General features: G+C 41.9%; 1 protein-coding gene across 2 annotated transcripts; it reads left to right on the top strand.

The window, feature by feature from the left end:
- Window positions 1–42: 42 nt before the first annotated feature.
- On the top strand, window positions 43–17,242 carry sec24d (SEC24 homolog D, COPII coat complex component). Of its 2 annotated transcripts, XM_085451434.1 has the most exons (24): window positions 43–87; window positions 767–934; window positions 2,593–2,795; window positions 2,936–3,038; window positions 3,365–3,501; window positions 3,612–3,917; window positions 4,483–4,604; window positions 6,152–6,263; window positions 6,454–6,581; window positions 8,166–8,304; window positions 8,793–8,908; window positions 9,765–9,889; window positions 10,933–11,124; window positions 11,302–11,395; window positions 11,909–12,025; window positions 12,185–12,355; window positions 12,731–12,827; window positions 12,922–13,067; window positions 13,178–13,316; window positions 13,701–13,819; window positions 13,919–14,098; window positions 14,188–14,379; window positions 14,848–14,937; window positions 15,478–17,242. In XM_085451434.1, exons 3-24 carry the CDS (start codon window positions 2,645–2,647, stop codon window positions 15,616–15,618), a joined length of 3,117 nt encoding a protein of 1,038 aa, XP_085307560.1. In that variant the 5' UTR covers window positions 43–87; window positions 767–934; window positions 2,593–2,644; the 3' UTR covers window positions 15,619–17,242. The 2 variants fall into 2 exon arrangements, with proteins under 2 accessions (XP_085307560.1, XP_085307561.1); XM_085451435.1 differs by lacking the exon at window positions 43–87 and having other exon boundaries at window positions 489–914.
- Window positions 17,243–17,633: the final 391 nt, after the last annotated feature.

Genomic DNA, 17,633 nt, shown 5'->3' on the forward strand with positions numbered 1-17,633 from the left:
TAAACGCAACTGGTGGTGGGTGTAACTATCACTACTTCACCAACATCCCTGAACATCTTATTCAAAGGGAGATTTTGGGCAAGTGAGGTGAGGGGTACTTTTATCATTTAGAGACAGCAAAGACGAAGACAATGAATTATATTATAATAATACTTCTTGGTTATTTGTTTAAATCGAGAATGTTAATTCCAGCTTTGTTTGTGTCAGATACCTAAATAATGAGTACTGAATGTACTTTTGTGGCTTCATATCAGCATCCATTCATTCTCTTTGCCGTATAACTTCATTAAGGAATTAATTAGAATATTTAAAGTAGGTGTCTGATATGATTTTCATGTGTTTTATTACATATAAAAATGAAGTGTGACTAGGACATTTTTTTTTGTCGGAGAGAAAGCTCATGTGCGTTACTAAGGTGACGAAACAACGCATGTACTCTCGAGGACCACCACTCAACCCCTGTGGAGCCAGTGGTGCTGACGTGTATGGGTTCCCTCTCTTCCACGCATGCGCACACGGCAAACTGCGTCTGGGCCTCGTCAAATTAGCCACTCCATTCTGCTCGAAACAGAAGTGCATGTAATTCCTTCAACGTACAACGTGAAGTAGCGTTTTGAAACAAAAAAACAAGGGTACAAAAGGTTGTTATTGTTTTAGTTAGTCGTAAAATATTGATATTTCTACACTCAGGCTCGCGTTTGCATCGTTCATTTTGGATAAGCAAGTTTATTCGTCGTTAAGAGTTTTATTTTGAAACGCATAACAGGAAGCAGCTCACCGTTCTCTACGTGGCTGGAAACGCTGGTTTCGTCGCACAAACCAACAGAGCGACCGGTGCCGTGGTGGAGTTTGACGTGGCACTCTGCTTCAACTGAGAGGTGTAGATAGTGAAGAGGACTCTGCCCGACACACAGGTAGATTACAGCCAACAGACGTGAGTATTTCTATCTCCGGTAATTCTTCATTTGAATGTATTTATTGTAGAAATAGCTACGTTTCTGTCTCAGAGGAAAACTTTGTAGTAATTTCCGCGTTGCTAGCAAGATGTTTTCAGTCTGTGTGATTATAACTGAGCCGAGTGCTGTGTTGTCACATTACTGCTCCTCCTTTTTTTTTCTTTAAAAAAAGGGCATTAAGCTACATTTATTGTCAAACAACAAGCTACGTGTTACTGACAAAATTGTGTAGTAGCAGCAAACGGGCCAACGTTTCCAGCTGGATGTGAATTAAAGGAAGGCAGCAATGCTTTCCCCCCCTTTTTATTTTTTTTATAAAAGCCATCATAACGGTATTCGACGTGGCAGCTCTCGAAAATGTCACACGCATTAACTATTGCACCGCTCAATTACCACTCATATTGCATTTTTAAAAGGTTTTATTTGGGTGAAACGTGCTTAAAATTGTCACTTTAAAGTTATAAAAGTAATCATGGAGATGTCATAGGCAGCTGTTGCGCGTTGGCCCAGCTGTTCCCATTTCCTTTTAAAAACTTTACAGGCCACGTTTTGTTTATAAGGCGTTATTTTTATTTTATTTTAATTTGTTTTTTAAGAGCAAGTTTAAAGCAAGTAAAACTAGGCATTTTGGTTAAAGGTTTATTAATGTTGGCAGAAAAACAATGTAAACACTTTGGTAAACACTGGAGCAAAAACAGAAATGAGCTGCTGGTGTTGTTAATTACTGATGATACACCAACAGATTGGCATTGTTTATTGCGAGATAAAGCAGTCAAAGGTTCATCTTACTGTGTGCTAATCATTGCATGAGGTCAAATATCAGTAGTCATTGGTGTGGTTTGTAAACACTGAAGATATGATTTGGTTTTGAATGAGGAGCGTAAAGATCCACCAAATGTTTGTGCAAACGGTTGTTAATTTTATGAATGTATGATTACAAGTCACATGTAATTATGTATGTGTCGCAATGAAGAACCAGACCTAAAAAGTTTTGATTTAACTTGTCCAACCTTGCCACCTGGCAGACACAAGCTTCATTATATGCTTGTGTTCTGGATACAAACATCTAGGATTTTTAGCAGGTTTTTACATAAACGTTCACCTAACAAGCAAAAGCTTCCTGGTTTGATTCCAGGAGGAGATGCGACTGCCTTTGAGGGGCGATCGTGGCTCAAGTTGGGAGTTCGCCTTGTAATCAGAAGGTTGCCGGTTCGAGCCCCGGCTTGGACAGTCTCAGTCATTGTGTCCTTGGGCAAGACACTTCACCTGTTGCCTACTGGTGGCGCCAGTGTCTGGCAGCCTCGCCTCTGTCAGTGCGCCCCAGGGTGGCTACAATGTAGCTTGCCACCAGTGTGTGAATGGGTGGATGACTGGATGTGCAAAGCACTTTGGGGTCCTTAGGGACTAGTAAAGCGCTATACACATACAGGCCATTTAGTATTTTGTCAGGAGAGGCATCCAGCGTAAAAATGAGACTTGCCAAGCTCTCCACTTTGGCAGCCAAAAGCAGCTTTATTTTCATATTAAACTTTTTTTTTTCAGACAAAAACAAACAAACAAATTAAAATCGCTATATATAAAACTGAAGTCCTTGTTTACTTTTTATAATCTAAGTATCCCAGTTTCACTGCCCTAGGTCATACTCTTTCATCTTGGCATGAGAAGACTGTGAGAGACATCCCAGCATCATGAGTCAACAGGGTTATGTCGCTGCACCCCCGTACTCCCAGGCCCAGCCAGGGATGGGGGCATATCAAGGTGGATTCGGATCTGGTCCTATGCAGCCCCTCTACGGGCATTATGGGGGCCCACCTCAGGCATTCAGTGCTCCACCTGCAGGTAAAATGCATTTAAGTGTATTAAATATAACTTTTTTTTTTTTTGTTTATCTTGATGTGCATGTCTTTCAGAGTAAGAGTAATGGTTCATTTTGAAGCTATATCAGCTCCTGATATTATAATGTCTGTTACTCACTGAAGGTATGATGAAATCATCAGTTGCCCCAGCTGCTAGCATGCCTCTGCCTGCAGGGTCTAGTCAGTACAATCCAAACGTCCAGCAGAATGGCTCTCATCCTCAAAGGTAACGTTCCTTATCAGACTGCACCGACTCAGATCGACTGATTTTCCTTGAAGTACAAACAACAAAGTGATGAATTTATGTGGGCTGAAAGTTCACGCCATCTGCCTTTAAAAAAATAAAATAAAATAAAAAATAAATGTATTTTTCACCATCCCACACCATGAAAGATGTTCACTGTTAAGTTATGTTAATAGGTTGTTGCAATAACAGCTGCTAACTTTTGCCATGTCTTTAAAGCAGCTTTAAAAACAAGGAACTGTGCAAATATAAGAATGCATTGAACCTCACGTATAGCTCAGTGCAATAACTGTTGTTATGATCTTCAGCTACCCGGCTCCACCAGCTGTATCTGCACCGTATGGACAACCACCACACTCACTATACAACAGCATGGCATCACCTGGCCCGCCTCCAACACAGCAGCTCACCAATCAGATGAGTTCTATGAACTTAGGCAGCCATGGTAAGTTTTCTGTATAGCCTCAGATCATACGGTCTTTTAATTATAGTCTTTTAGTGGAATTGTTAGGTTGGAAAACTCACTACATAAGATGTGCTCTTTTTATTTCTTAGTCCAAGGACTGCAGAGCCCTCCTCCTCCAGCAAGCTCTGTTGTTCAGCAGCCTTTCCAGACACCACCTCCTTCAACAATGGCTCCACCACAGATGCCTCCAGGCCTGCAGTCCCCCCACATGTCCCCTCTGATGTCTCCTCCACAGTCACCCCTAGAAAGCATGCCAATGGCAAGCCAGTCGATGGCAGGCACATCAATGGCAGGCATGGGTAGACCGTTCCCTGGGCCACCTCCTCCAGGCCCTGGAGGTTTCCAGCAACCTGGTTTGGGATCTGCTGGTCAGCCAGGATACCCCCAGCAAGCAGGTAACTCTGAGCCAAAAGCAGTGGACATCACAGGTTTTCATTTAGACAGGTATCTCAACATCTGCATCTAGGGACCTTACAATCTATACAGCATTGGCTTTGATTCTGATCAGGAAAATTCAAGAACAGTGTCAGCAGTGTACCCTCCGTGGAAATAGAAATATCATTTATTGTCCCTCATTGGGGAAATTCACATGTTCTAGCAGCAAAGTGACAGGCAGGTGGAGCATGCAGATTCACACAAAAGTAAAGAATATAAAATAAAAAACAAGAAATAATATACTGTAAAGCAGCGCTCCCCAACCTTTTTTGCGCCACGGACCGGTTTATGCCCGACAATATTTTCATGGACCGGCCTTTAAGGTGCCGCGGATAAATACAACAAAATAAAACTAGTACAGGTACCGAAAAAAAGAAGATTTATTCATAGCACACGTGAAAAGACCCAGGAAATCAGAGTTAACGATCACTGCTAATTCATCAAGTAGTTATAATACAGCTGACTGTTCTTGCATTCTTTTCAGTGGAGCCAATAAATACCTACAGATGTTGTTTCAATGTACAGGTCAGTTTGGAGGATACATGGCTGGGCCTCAGCAAAACATGCCAGGAGCCTTTCCTGGAGCACAATCTGCAATGGCTGGCCCACCTCAGAAGAAACTGGACCCCGACTCTATCCCTAGCATTGTGAGTGAACGATTAATCTTTCTGGAAAAGCATGCCTTCACTTATCAGCACAGCACATTTGTCTGTCCTCATTTTTTGTCGTGAACTAGCAGCTTATTCATTCTTCAAGAGTTGTGTGGCAAAATTACTGACATCGGCTACTTTGTTACTAAATATTTGTAGTGATTTTAATTAAAATGGTGGCTAATGCAAACAAAAGGATTAAGCAAAAAGTCTAAGATTACATAAAAAGTGTTCGGGGATATTAATTTGTCTTCAGATCTGGGCATGAACAGTATGTTTTTATTTTGTCATGGCAGGTCTCCTGTCTTTATGAATGATGGACATATTATGCTTTTATGTTGAAGTCTGAGGCCCAAAAGCTCAGGATTCAAGCTACTCTAAATACCCAGTTTCTGTGTATTTTTCTTAAGCGCTTTGTTCAGTGTGATGTCAAAGGGGTAGCATGACTAATATGGTCATCTCAGGCTGTGAGCACATTAGCCACACCTACCTGCTGTTAGAATAAGGGGCAGCCAATCAGAACAAAGTTGGCTTATGCTACAGTCACACTAGGCAAAAACACTGATAGGACACCAAAGCGAAACCAAAATTGTTGTGATCCTGTACAGTGAACTTGTTGCCTTAGAAATGGTTGCTTTGAAGCCAGGGGTCAGGTCTTTGACCACTTGCAGTCGGTTTTTGTCTTAAAATTGACTTTGGTGTGTCAAGACGTTGATAAAACAACTCTAAGATAGTGTCAGTCTGCTATCAATCAGCTGTCCATTTGCCATTAAGTTGGGTTAAGTTTGCAGTTACATACCAACTTATCACATACATCAGTTTGTAATAATACCACGATTAACGGCAATAAATAAATGTGGAAATTCACATTAAGTACTTGAATGCAAACTCCAGTCATGACCTCATAGATTTGAAACAGAAATTCCCTCACAAATAGTGACGTAGTTGCTACGAGACAGCGTTTTAACTGCAAAGTGGCATAACTGTTTTTATATAGGAATATAACTGGAATACAACCAGTTTGCAAGCAGCTGAGTCGAGTCTACCACTGCAACGAGAGATGTCGCGCAAAGAGATATGTTGTACTCGTCACCATGGACTGAGTCAGACTCTGTCTGCATTTATGAATTACATGGAAATATTTTGCAAACCTTGTCTGAGAGTGACTGCAGTCAGTCTGTACAATTACCTTACAGCCAAAAGTGGTTGCCCCGAAGTTGAGGGTGTTGCATACTCAACCTATTACAAAATATTTTTTAATACAATAAACTGGACATTGTAGGGATGGTAACCTAAAGGAAAAGGAGCTAAAACAGCTCATTTCAGACAATGGATCAACTGCGGGCAAGTCTCAGTACAAGATAAATAACAATTATATTTAACTGTAAATCAGGTAGAATTACTGTAGCAAAAACATGGAGTTGAAAACTAGCACAATATGATTACCTTTAATGAAGTATCCATTCAAAAAAAAAAAGTGCTTTTAACTAAATGATGTTAATAAATATCAGATTGCACTTTAATGCATAACATTTCTACTTTAGACCCATGTGATCGAGGATGACCAAGTGAAACAAGGAGGACAGGTTTTCACCACAAACATCAGAGGACAGGTTCCACCTCTTGTCACCACTGACTTCACAGTGACAGATCAAGGTAAAAAATGCATATCCAAACTTTTCGTTGAGCATTTAGTTACAGTAGAGTATTCATTTATCCCTTATAGCGAGTTTATTTGGGAAAGATTTAACAGTAAAAACAAAGAACTGTCCTTATATTGAAATAATATAACAATATGAATTGGAATAAACAACAGATTATTTATGCTTCGTTTTGCTAAATCCAGGTAATGCCAGCCCCAGATTCATCCGCTGCACCACCTACTCGCTTCCCTGCACTGCTGATTTGGCCAAGCAGTGCCAAGTGCCCCTTGCTGCCATCATCAAACCCTTTGCCAGTTTGCCAAAGAATGAGGTAAGTTACCGATTCACATAAAACTTCATCCGGTCGCAACACAAAATTAAGATTCTACGATAAAAGGTGGACAGCTACTGTAAGGTCATCCATCCATTTCTCAGGGTTTGCATTTTCATTGTTGCAATATTATTTTCAAAACACTGGACGTGATGAGGAGTGAAATAACTATGCTAACAATTAGTGATTGATTGTTAGCAAATGAGCATATCACAGATATCCTTTTTTCAAATATAGTATCACCAAGATTTATAAAATAATTATTTTTTAAATTCACTTTTTAATTCAGTATGACCCAAAATGATGAACCCATTAGCAAAGTGTTTACAGAGACCAAGAGAGCAAGCTGTTTTCCAGTAGACTTCTATAAGAATAGATGTTTTTTTGCACCGTAGCGATTTCCATCTGGTGGCTTTCAGGTAGAGTTTCAGGTTTTTAGGCACTAATGCATCATCACTACAATCTTTTTTTAATATACAGTCTGTTGTTAAAATACAGTAGAAAGAGAGAGGAAAACAAACTCATCTTGTACTGTAAATGTAACATTTGCAATGACTGATGGGTGCTAATATACACCACTGTCTCTGAGAATTTATTCATATCTGTTGCTCATCCATCCCACACTTATCCTTGGACTGAGCTGTGTTTTTGAAATCTTGAACACTGTCATATATAATGATTCATAAATCTTACTCATAAAGAACACTTGACACTGACTGTTTCTAATGCTGTAGAAGGAGAACCAGTTGTTTATTCCATATTCTCCCAAAGAGTTTGACACTTTATAAAGTCTATGTTAAAGTCTTTTTGGCATCCTCCTGTAAGAGAGACAGGATCGTTAAAATGTCAAAAGTCACTTGTGATGGTTACATATTCTACACTGTTATTTCTCCTTTAATAGATGTTTCCATGAACTACAAAAGATCATTTGTCCCACGAATGACCTCCTTTTGGATCACGTGTGGTCCAAGAACCCTGTCTTAGATATTTTCCCCTCTACACTCGCCTTGTCCCAGACACCAGTTGGCCTTTTTAGGCAATGTTAGCACTGTCTCATCTGGCTTTTGGCTAATTGGCTAATGTCAGATCTGCAGGGACCAGAGAAGGCAAAAAAGTCTTATACAAAAAGAATGGAAAATTAGACTCAGTCCCATCCAGTGCAAAAGGGAATTTAGAGTAGCCATAGTTAATCACTGCTCTGAGGTTGTAGAGAACCAAAAGAGCACGCTGCTGGGTCTTAATGTTGTTTCATTGCTGTTGTCATACAACTGCTTTTGCTTAGCTCCAAGATATTATAAACACTTTTACTCCTTAAATTTGCTGGTGTAATAACAAACCTGCTTGCTGCCCTGTCTACATGTGTTTTAAGGCACTGGAGTTCATCTGATGCAAACATATTCAGTTTATGTTGTGTCAGAGAGTACTGAATAAACAGTGCGAAGACACTTTGTCATCTGTGCGTGGTGTGCGTAATCCTCACCGTTTCTATTCTATTTTATGATAAACTCTTCTCATTTTGAAAGCAAAGTGTGTTTTTATTTGGGTGCCGTAGAGCTGATCTATTTATCTTTATTCTCTGTGCAGACTCCACTGTATGTTGTGAATCATGGTGATACAGGCCCAGTCCGCTGTAATCGATGCAAGGCGTATATGTGCCCTTACATGCAATTTATTGATGGAGGGCGCCGCTACCAGTGTGGTTTCTGCAACTGTGTCAATGAAGGTACAGCACAATACAGAAAAACTAACTATATTTTAATCCTTGGACTCTGTGTGTGATTCACTGTTCAGAATATTACAATATTATTGTTGTTATACTCGATCTTGTGGCAGCATCCCAGTTCATCCTTTGTCTGAAACAAGTTGTTGAGCTCTATTGCCCCTCTCTTTAAGACATATATTCCTTGTGAATGACTGCACTTCATACATTTGAAAGGCAGATGGGTGTTTATAGCCAGAGCTGAGTGCTTAAGATGACCGTATCTTATTGACGTCATGTGGAGTAAACGGACAAAAAAACCCAAACGACTGTTTAGAGCAGGCTAAAGCCTGAGCTTTTGGCTCACAGGGATTACTTATACAAATGCTAACCTCATTATTTGAAAGTCTGTCCCGAGGGAGCAAGATGAAAGTTATTAAATTTAATTTAAAGAAGAAAAAGCACACAGTGATCAGCTCAACACAGAGTTATATTTCTCTCTCTGCTCCTAGTGCCAGTCTTCTACTTCCAACATCTGGACCACATGGGCCGAAGGGTGGACTTCTATGAGAGGCCCGAACTGTCCCTGGGATCGTATGAGTTTGTAGCCACTCTGGATTACTGTAAGGTACACAAAGACTGATATCAAGTACACAATATGCAGGGTAAATAAAGCTGGTCAGACTGATAGAAACAAGCACTTAGATTCAGGCGTTGTTTGCTTGTGAAAGGATGAGTTTATGCACTGATGCAACTGAATGATGTATCACTTCAAATAGCTGATTCTTTGTTTAGTTTGTTGAACGCAGTAAAAGAGATTTGTATCGGAAGAACGGCTTTTTGGATTTTTCAAAGGACATTTTTGGCCAAACATCCTGTGTTTTCAGCATCGCCCGAACAGGACAGAACAGGGTTCAGCTCAGTCTCTTCAAAGTACAAAAAAACTGTCAATGATGCCAATCAGTGTCCCCACTGAGCCTGTTGAGAACATTAGAGGGTTAAAGTAAGTAGGCAAAGCTGAGTCACTCCACTGGCCTACTTTTGCTCTGTTTAATATGCCTTATAAACAATCTAGGCAAGGCCAGATAATAAACAAAAGCCTGTAAGGTGAGTGTCTTGTATTGGGTGTAACTGTGGAAACATAATATCTCACTGACAAGCCCCCTCACAAACTTCACTGCTGTTCCCTTGTTTTTAGCAATTTATCCCTGATACGGTGTTCAGAGTTATAAAGAAGCATAGAGGGAAATATCTTTGATGAATAACAGAAACCTAAAGTGGAAGACAATGATTGATCCTGTTATGAGCTCACTGATATAGGTCTCTGATAACGGTGTGTTATCTCGTGACTTGTGTGTTTAAAAGGCCAAGGAGAGCTGCTTTCCTATTTGTAAATTCGACATGTTACGTTGGAGGTCAGCCAAGCTATCATTGCCCGAAAAGGAGCAACTCATTTATTGTGCCTGCTGCTGTTTCTCCCACAGAACAACAAGCCTCCAAATCCTCCTGCCTACATCTTCATGATTGATGTGTCCTATAACAACATTAAGAGTGGCCTGGTAAAGCTGATATGTGATGAGCTGAAGACTCTGCTGGAGAAGCTGCCCAGGTACACACAGTAAAAAGCACACTTGCTCACTACGCTGCAGGGCTTCCCCTGAAGCCTTACAGATCAGCCATCCTGCTGAACATCAGCTGAACATGAAACTTTGCAGATGACGGGTACGAGGGAGCGCCAAAAGGGAAAATATGACAGTGCACGCTCTCATCTTTGAAAAGTATCCTAAACAAAAAGCTTTGTTATGGTTTTCTGTTAAGAATGACTTGATTTATGTTAGAGGAGAGGATGGTGTACTTCACCTGGTTACTCCCAAAATAACTTGGAAACTGTCCTGCCTTCTCACTAGTCCATCAGTGCCAGCAACAACATTTCCTTAAATGTCTCCTGCCATGACATCACTCTTTAAACACCTAGCAGAAGCATATGCAAGATAAGGGCTTCTTTAGCTGCGTTTGAACCTCTGCTTTTGCTTTCACAGGCACTAAATTAAACCCACTGGATACTCGGTGGTTTTCATGTGGTTCATGTAATTCTGCAGTATTTGGAAAAAATGCATGAATAAGAAGGTGGAGGGAACTTTAAATAGATCCAGATGTGTAGATGAAGGCTTTTAATGATATTTTTATCACCACTGGTATGAGGAAGAGCACAATAAATAAAATCTGCTGAATCTGTTATTTAGAAAAGCAGCTGTAGCTGTAGAGGAGGCCCGAGGAGCTGTTTCCAGTCACATTACATATTCCTACGGTGCGAGCCCTTGATTTAAGAACGTACGTCTACAAAGTGCAGTTGGGATTGTCAGGAAAGAATGTTTTGAAATCACTCATATGGTGACAGGTTTTTATTCATGGTCCAGGTCAGTGCAGCTGCCTATTAGACTTCTGAATCCAGGGGTTTCTGATAAATGTCAGCAGGTATTGTGTCTTTAATTCTTTACGTGTGCTGCCACCTTAACCCAAAATCATCTTTGTGCGCCTGGAGGCACAGTGTAGAAGCAAAAAATGACCACGGCAGGCAAGACTCCCCAGTAAATACACATCCTTTGGATTTAATCCATCCTGGAATTCACCGATTGCTCGTTCTCTCCACAGAGAGGAAGGCATGGAGACCTCAGCAATAAAGGTCGGCTTTGTCACCTACAACAAGGTCCTTCATTTCTACAACGTGAAGAGCGCTTTGGCTCAGCCGCAGATGATGGTGGTGTCAGACACGGCCGAGATGTTCGTCCCGCTGCTCGATGGCTTCCTTGTCAACTACCAGGACTCGAGAGCCGTCATCTACAAGTAAGAAGCACTTCGTCACTGATGTGCGGAGTCACTGTTTATCTTAGAGGGCCCTCTAGCAGAGAGCATCGGACGCAAAGTACTGTCAAACATTTCAAGAGTAGCTGTTGTGAAAGCATTAACGAGGCAGTGTGACACGTCCGTGTCAAACCATAATCCTCTTGCTTGTCTCTGCAGCCTCCTGGACCAGATCCCTGACATGTTTGCGGACACCGCTGAGAGCGAAACGGTCTTCGCCCCTGTCATCCAGGCCGGCGTGGAGGCATTTAAGGTTAGCCTCAGTGTGACACCTGTCAACGCTGAAGTGGAACTGAGTGTAGCTCCCTGAAACAAACACTTACTGTAGGTTTGTTTCAGGGAGGGTGTGGGCTTCCTAAAGGTTTGGGGTAATTTAAATCTAAAACGCAGTGCTACTATGCTCTCACCAACACTGGCTCTCAAGCTTGAACTCATTCAACCTATCAACTGAGTGAAGCAACATGTAGATTTTACTCCCCCTGATATGTTTGTGTTTACTTAAAGTCCAGCAAGCTTTCCCAGTGATATGAAGTCAGTGTTTTGGCCAGTGACAAAGGGAAAGTTCCCACGCAGCTTTTAATTGGAAGCAGTTGCGATATTACACAACAGCGAGGAGTCAGAGACGTATTTATTTGTTCGTGCCCATTTATGTGGCGTACATGAAGTCTAGCATTAGAATATTTGCAGGAGTTGATATTTTTTTCACCTCTTGACCTCGTGGCTAAGCGAGATCTTCTTTCCCCTTCCATCTCTTGCCGCCCTCCAGGCAGCAGAATGTAGCGGAAAGCTCTTCATCTTCCAATCGTCCATGCCCACTGCCGAGGCTCCAGGCAAACTGAAGAACAGGGATGATAAAAAGCTGGTGAACACAGACAAGGAGAAGGTGAGTACCTTTTTATGTCAGTTGTGCCCCTAATCTGAATTCTGAACACACAGCGCTGGGCATAAGGAAAACCAATGCTGGTCTGATCTCAGTCTAATTACAATAAGTGTTTGAAACTGGTGACCTAATCTTGGTAAACTGTCTTGTACTTTTCCACAGACCCTGTTCCAGCCTCAGAAAGGTGTTTATGAGCAGCTGTCTAAAGACTGTGTGGCAAGTGGCTGCTGTGTGGATCTCTTCCTCTTCCCCAGCCAGTATACGGACATAGCAACCATGGCTGATGTGCCGTCACACACCGGAGGCTCCGTCTATAAGTACAGCAACTTCCAGGTACCAGCAGACGTGTGGTGCCTGTTTACATTGTATTTGGCTCTAAGCGCACGCACGCACAAATGCTGCATGCAGACTCATAACGAGCAGTTGTTTTATTCTTGTAATTGTATTAAGAAGTCCTAATTTCACACAGAGGCAAAGTTTGCTGCCTAATAAAAGTGAATTGTACCTACATAATGAGTTTGGCACAGAAGCCAGTCTGATATAAAATAGTCCCAAAGGAACGGTGCAGTAAGCATGGGAAGTTTGCACATAAGTACAATGTTGATTTTTATGCCTGGATCTGCTTCTTACAGACACGGCTCCAACAGTAACAACCAACACTGCCATCTGCTGGCTAAAACTTTGTTTGTTTTTGCTTTTTGTTGACAGATAGAGACAGATGGGGAGCATTTTCTGAGGGACCTGAGGAAAGATGTACAGAAGAGCATCGGGTTTGATGCCATCATGCGTGTCCGTACTAGCACGGGTAAGAGGAAAGACACGGTCGCTCTTTTGGTGTGTTCTGATCTATCACGGCGAGTTACCTCCCAGTTTTTCACACTGGTCTTTGTCTCCTTTAGGCTTCAGAGCCACTGACTTCTTTGGCGGCATTTATATGAACAACACCACAGATGTAGAGATGGCAGCGGTGGACTGCGACAACGGCGTGACAGTAGAGTTCAAGCACGACGACACACTGAGCGAGGAGACCGGAGCGCTCATGCAGGTGTGTGTTAAACCAAGCTTTATCCCAGACTGGTCATATTTGAAATCTTTTCTCTGAAGATTAAAAACCCAAGTATGTTTAAAGCTTATGTTTCACGCTTTTTTCCCCAGTGTGCCTTGCTGTACACCACCATCGGCGGGCAGCGGCGTCTCCGCATCCACAACCTGAGTCTGAACTGCAGCTCGCAGTTGTCAGAGCTGTACAAGAGCTGCGAGACGGATTCGCTCATCAACTTCTTTGCAAAATCAGGTTAGATTCCTCTGGAGTTCAGGTGGACTGCATTAGTTCAAACTCTGCTTGTGGGAAACATATTTTATGATGTAGTGCAGAGGCACGGCCTGCTAACACACTCAAATGTCATCTGACATTTGTTGATTATATCCCATGTATCACTAAATAATCTACTTTTACTCATATGTTTCACATGATGCCATCCTTCTGTAATCTGCACATAGCGGACCATGAGTCCAGCTGTGTTACTGACCTCTGTTACCTTTTGGTTTTTTACCTTTTCTTCCACCTTTTTTTCCCCCCATACTTGCCATCAGATGCCTCTGAGCCGCCCCCCATGTTTTTTGTCTCTCCTGCTCTTGCTTTGTTTTTTTTAACTAATCTTTTGTCCTGCCCCCTCAGCTTACCGTGCCATATTGAACCAGCCTCTAAAGAATGTGAGGGAGATCCTGGTGAACCAGACGGCTCACATGCTGGCCTGCTACAGGAAGAACTGTGCCAGCCCCTCCGCTGCTAGCCAGGTCGGAGAATCACACCTAGAAAGAAGTTTCAATGTGTATTTTAACTTTAGGATTAAAAAAAACAACTAACCATATATTTTTTAATAAATCCACCTGTAGCTGATCCTTCCTGATGCCATGAAAGTGTTCCCAGTCTATATGAACAGCCTGATGAAAACTGCCCCCCTGGTGGGCAGCACTGAGCTCTCCACGGACGACAGAGCCCATCAGAGGCTGTCGGTCATGGCCATGGGAGTGGAGGACACCCAGCTGCTGCTCTACCCACGCCTCATCCCTCTGGTAGGGAATAAAAACACTTTGCGCTTGGTCATCTCACTTAGACGCACACTATTAGTTTCAGTTGCTAAACCCTTTGTACTGTTTTTCAGCACAACATAGACGTCAACAGCGAGAAGCCGGCCACTCCTGTGCGCTGCTCTGAGGAGCGTCTCACAGACTCTGGCATCTTCCTGCTGGAGAACGGCCAGTCCATGTTCCTGTGGCTGGGCCAAGCAAGCTCACCAGACCTCATCCAGAGCCTGTTCAACCTGCCCTCCCTCGCCCACCTGCAAGGACACATGGTCAGCATTCATTTCATCACTTTGGCCTCAGTGTGCTCAGAATCCACATGAAATGGTTTTTGAGATATTAGAGTTGACATTTTAGCTCCCCGGTGCCTGGCGGCATTACGGTATGGTCAGAGAATGTCTGGATGGTAAAAGTCCAGTTTTGAGAAATCATCTCAGCACATCATAATTCAGTCATGTTCGACTGTGCCCACATTTTATGAAGTATGACTCACTTGAACTCCACTGCTGTGTAAAATGAGCTAAACTGAGTCAAAGCTTTTGTAAACCTCAAAGTTTTAAACAAGTACGCCCCGCACACAGAGATCAAAGATCCACGTTTATTTTCAAGGCAGAACTCAAAGACTTCAGTATGTGGTACTGCGGCACAGGAAGGAGGCAAGCAGTATTTAGGACTGGTCTTTATTTTTAGTGATCAAACTGCTCCTAATTACACTAAATCTTTTTGTTTGTTTGTTTTAGTGTGCGCTGCCGGAGCTTGACAACCCTTTGTCGAGGAAGGTCCGCTCCATCATCAGTGGCCTTCTTGAAAAGAGGTCAAACTCTATGAAGGTAAGCGAAACACAATCCAAAAGCATTGTTTAAACACAGTTCACATCCTTTATATTTGAACCTATTTAAACCAAAGAGAACATGGTTTACTTGAGGTGAGGCAGAGACGATATTGAGGCTTTTGTTGATCTCTGCTTCCCTCTAGTGGAGCTTTACAGTAAATACACTCCCCCAAAAGTTGCAAAAACATCATTTATTCATGTTTTGCCCTGTTTCTATATAAATAGTCTAATCAAAGTACATCTACAGAAAGCACTGTACAAATGGCCCCATGCACTGCACACCCAGTGCTATTGAGCAGTTAATATATAGAAAGTTTGAATCCTGGATCCACAGAGGACCACACACATATACACACACACCAGCCTTAAAGTGAAGCTGAAGTAAATTCGATAAAATAGATGAGAAACATGTTTCACAAAAACAGGAACGTGCCAGCTGTGACAACAGAAACAATGTGAATAGATTTTGTAGTGTGACAGCTCCTGTGTTCCAGCTGTGCTGGAAATCAGTCACACTTCTCTTTTCTGCCCTGCTCAGCTGCAAATTGTGAGGCAGAAAGACAAACCGGAGATGCTGTTCCGTCAGTTCCTGGTGGAGGACAAAGGCTTGCACGGCGGGGCTTCCTACATGGACTTCCTTTGCTACGTTCACCGAGAGATCAGGCAGCTGCTAACCTAACCCGCTCACGTTCGGGCTCAGGTTCCCCAACTGGACCGTGTGCAAACCTCTAAGGCTCAGTCTCATTAGGTTCTGTTTGAATCTTTAAGATGAGCCACAGAATGACAAGAAGAAACAAGGAACCAGGGAGAGCCCGTCGTCAATTCAACTTCCAGAGTCCAAAGTTGCCTTTATCATTGTTTAGTGGCCCACAGTATGATCTTCAAATAACCACTTGACACATGAGGAACTTTAAAGTAAATAAGGGAATGAAATGGACAACACATTAAGGATTTCCCGCTTGGGCACTCTGTGTGATGGACTGACATCGATGCCCGAGGCTGAAATGCACTCTGGCACGAGGCCCATCGGCATAAGCAGTACAACTCACTGTGTATTCAATCGGGTAAAGTGTTTTTCCCCATTTTACTTTGTAGATTTATAGGATCTGGATTAGACAAGGGGTTATTTGTGGGCCATACTGTAGACGTTCACTAGTCTACTCTCCCAGGAAGACTGAGTATATTTCAGTATATTTCACTTTTTAAAACTCTTTTTAAACAACAGATGTTCAGAGAATATTTGCAATATTCAAAGGTCTTGCAGAGGTTTGTACATTTTATCACGCTTTTGGTGTCTGACCAGAAAATAGATTTCAATAAATGTTTAAAGCATGTATCAGTCATTTCATAATTTAACAGAAACAACGCTGAAACAAAAGCCACAGGCTGCCAGGACCGAAGCGCGGTCCTGTTATCGCACCCTGAGTGATTCAAAGCATTCGATTCACACATGCCCCCACCAAAAATCTCATTCTTTGACCATTTATGGCTTCACTGCATGCAGTGGTAAACATAGCGTTTTGTTTGGGTGCTCTGAGCACACAATGAGACGAACACAGCTAAACCCTCTCTACATAGAGAACACGTCTGATGAAAAGTGACACTTTTTCTTTTCCAATTACGCGCGGCTCAAAACGGAAAATATTTAGTGAGCGATTACCTCAACAATCCAACATAGGAATTTATATATGACTTTTTGTTGTTGTTGCTTTGGGCCTGCGCTGCTGTTGTGCTTCAACTGCAGCACGTTTTAATTTATACGCCGACTTTTATGGCAGATAAAAACAGTCGAGCTACTGTTTGTGTCGGCTGATCATTAGTGTAAGGGACCATCTGCTTACTGCATAACCATCCAAAATCGTTAAATCTTGTGTTCAGTGATAACATGTAACATCATCACTTCATTCAGTGTAAGGTCACCTTCTGTTAAGAGGTACTGTACTTGCATCAGTATAATTAATGTTATCTATCTGCCTGCTTTTACGTTGATATATGTAACATCATAAAATCTACATGTCTCTGTGTAATACAATATAATTGTTTGGTTTATAAGCAAACTTATCTCAGGTAATCTAAGTATGTAGAAAGCAGTGGCTGGAATCTGACTGGAAAGATCGTTTTTGTGGAAATTTGTGCCAGATGCATTTCATTTCTCACCTTAAATGTCCTTTTTTTTTTTTTTAAATCCAAGTCAACTATTGTCTTTAAATGTTGCTCAACTTTGTGAACGTTTATGTTTTGTTTACAAGTGCAATTTATTACATCACCCTCTGACGCATATTAAAATGAAAACTTCATATCCATACGCCTCATTGCCGCTGTGCTTTTTAAACCAGAGCATTGTTGCTAAAGAGATAGTAGCACTTACCATGACTGGTGCTCATCCTCCTACTTCAACATCCATTTTAGCTACACTTGGTAAGATTCAAAATACAACATTCATTTTTTTCATCCACTTTTTTTCTCTATACACTCTAAACAACAATATTATTATATATCCCAGTTTATGCCATTCAGGCAAGAAAGAATCAAGTCAATCGCCTTGTGTAATTCCACATTGCTACCACCAGGAGGCTTCAGTGAGAACCAGTAAGCACAACATACACTACATGGTCAAAAGTATTTGGGCCACGCCTCCTAATCTTCATTTCAGGTGTTTTCAGTCCCATTGATGTATGAAATCAATAACCGAGC

The sequence above is a fragment of the Copadichromis virginalis genome, linkage group LG3, assembly GCF_057382275.1.
Source record: "Copadichromis virginalis isolate Kocher_CV1m ecotype Utaka linkage group LG3, C_Virginalis_male_GT1.1, whole genome shotgun sequence".
NCBI lineage: Eukaryota > Metazoa > Chordata > Actinopteri > Cichliformes > Cichlidae > Copadichromis > Copadichromis virginalis.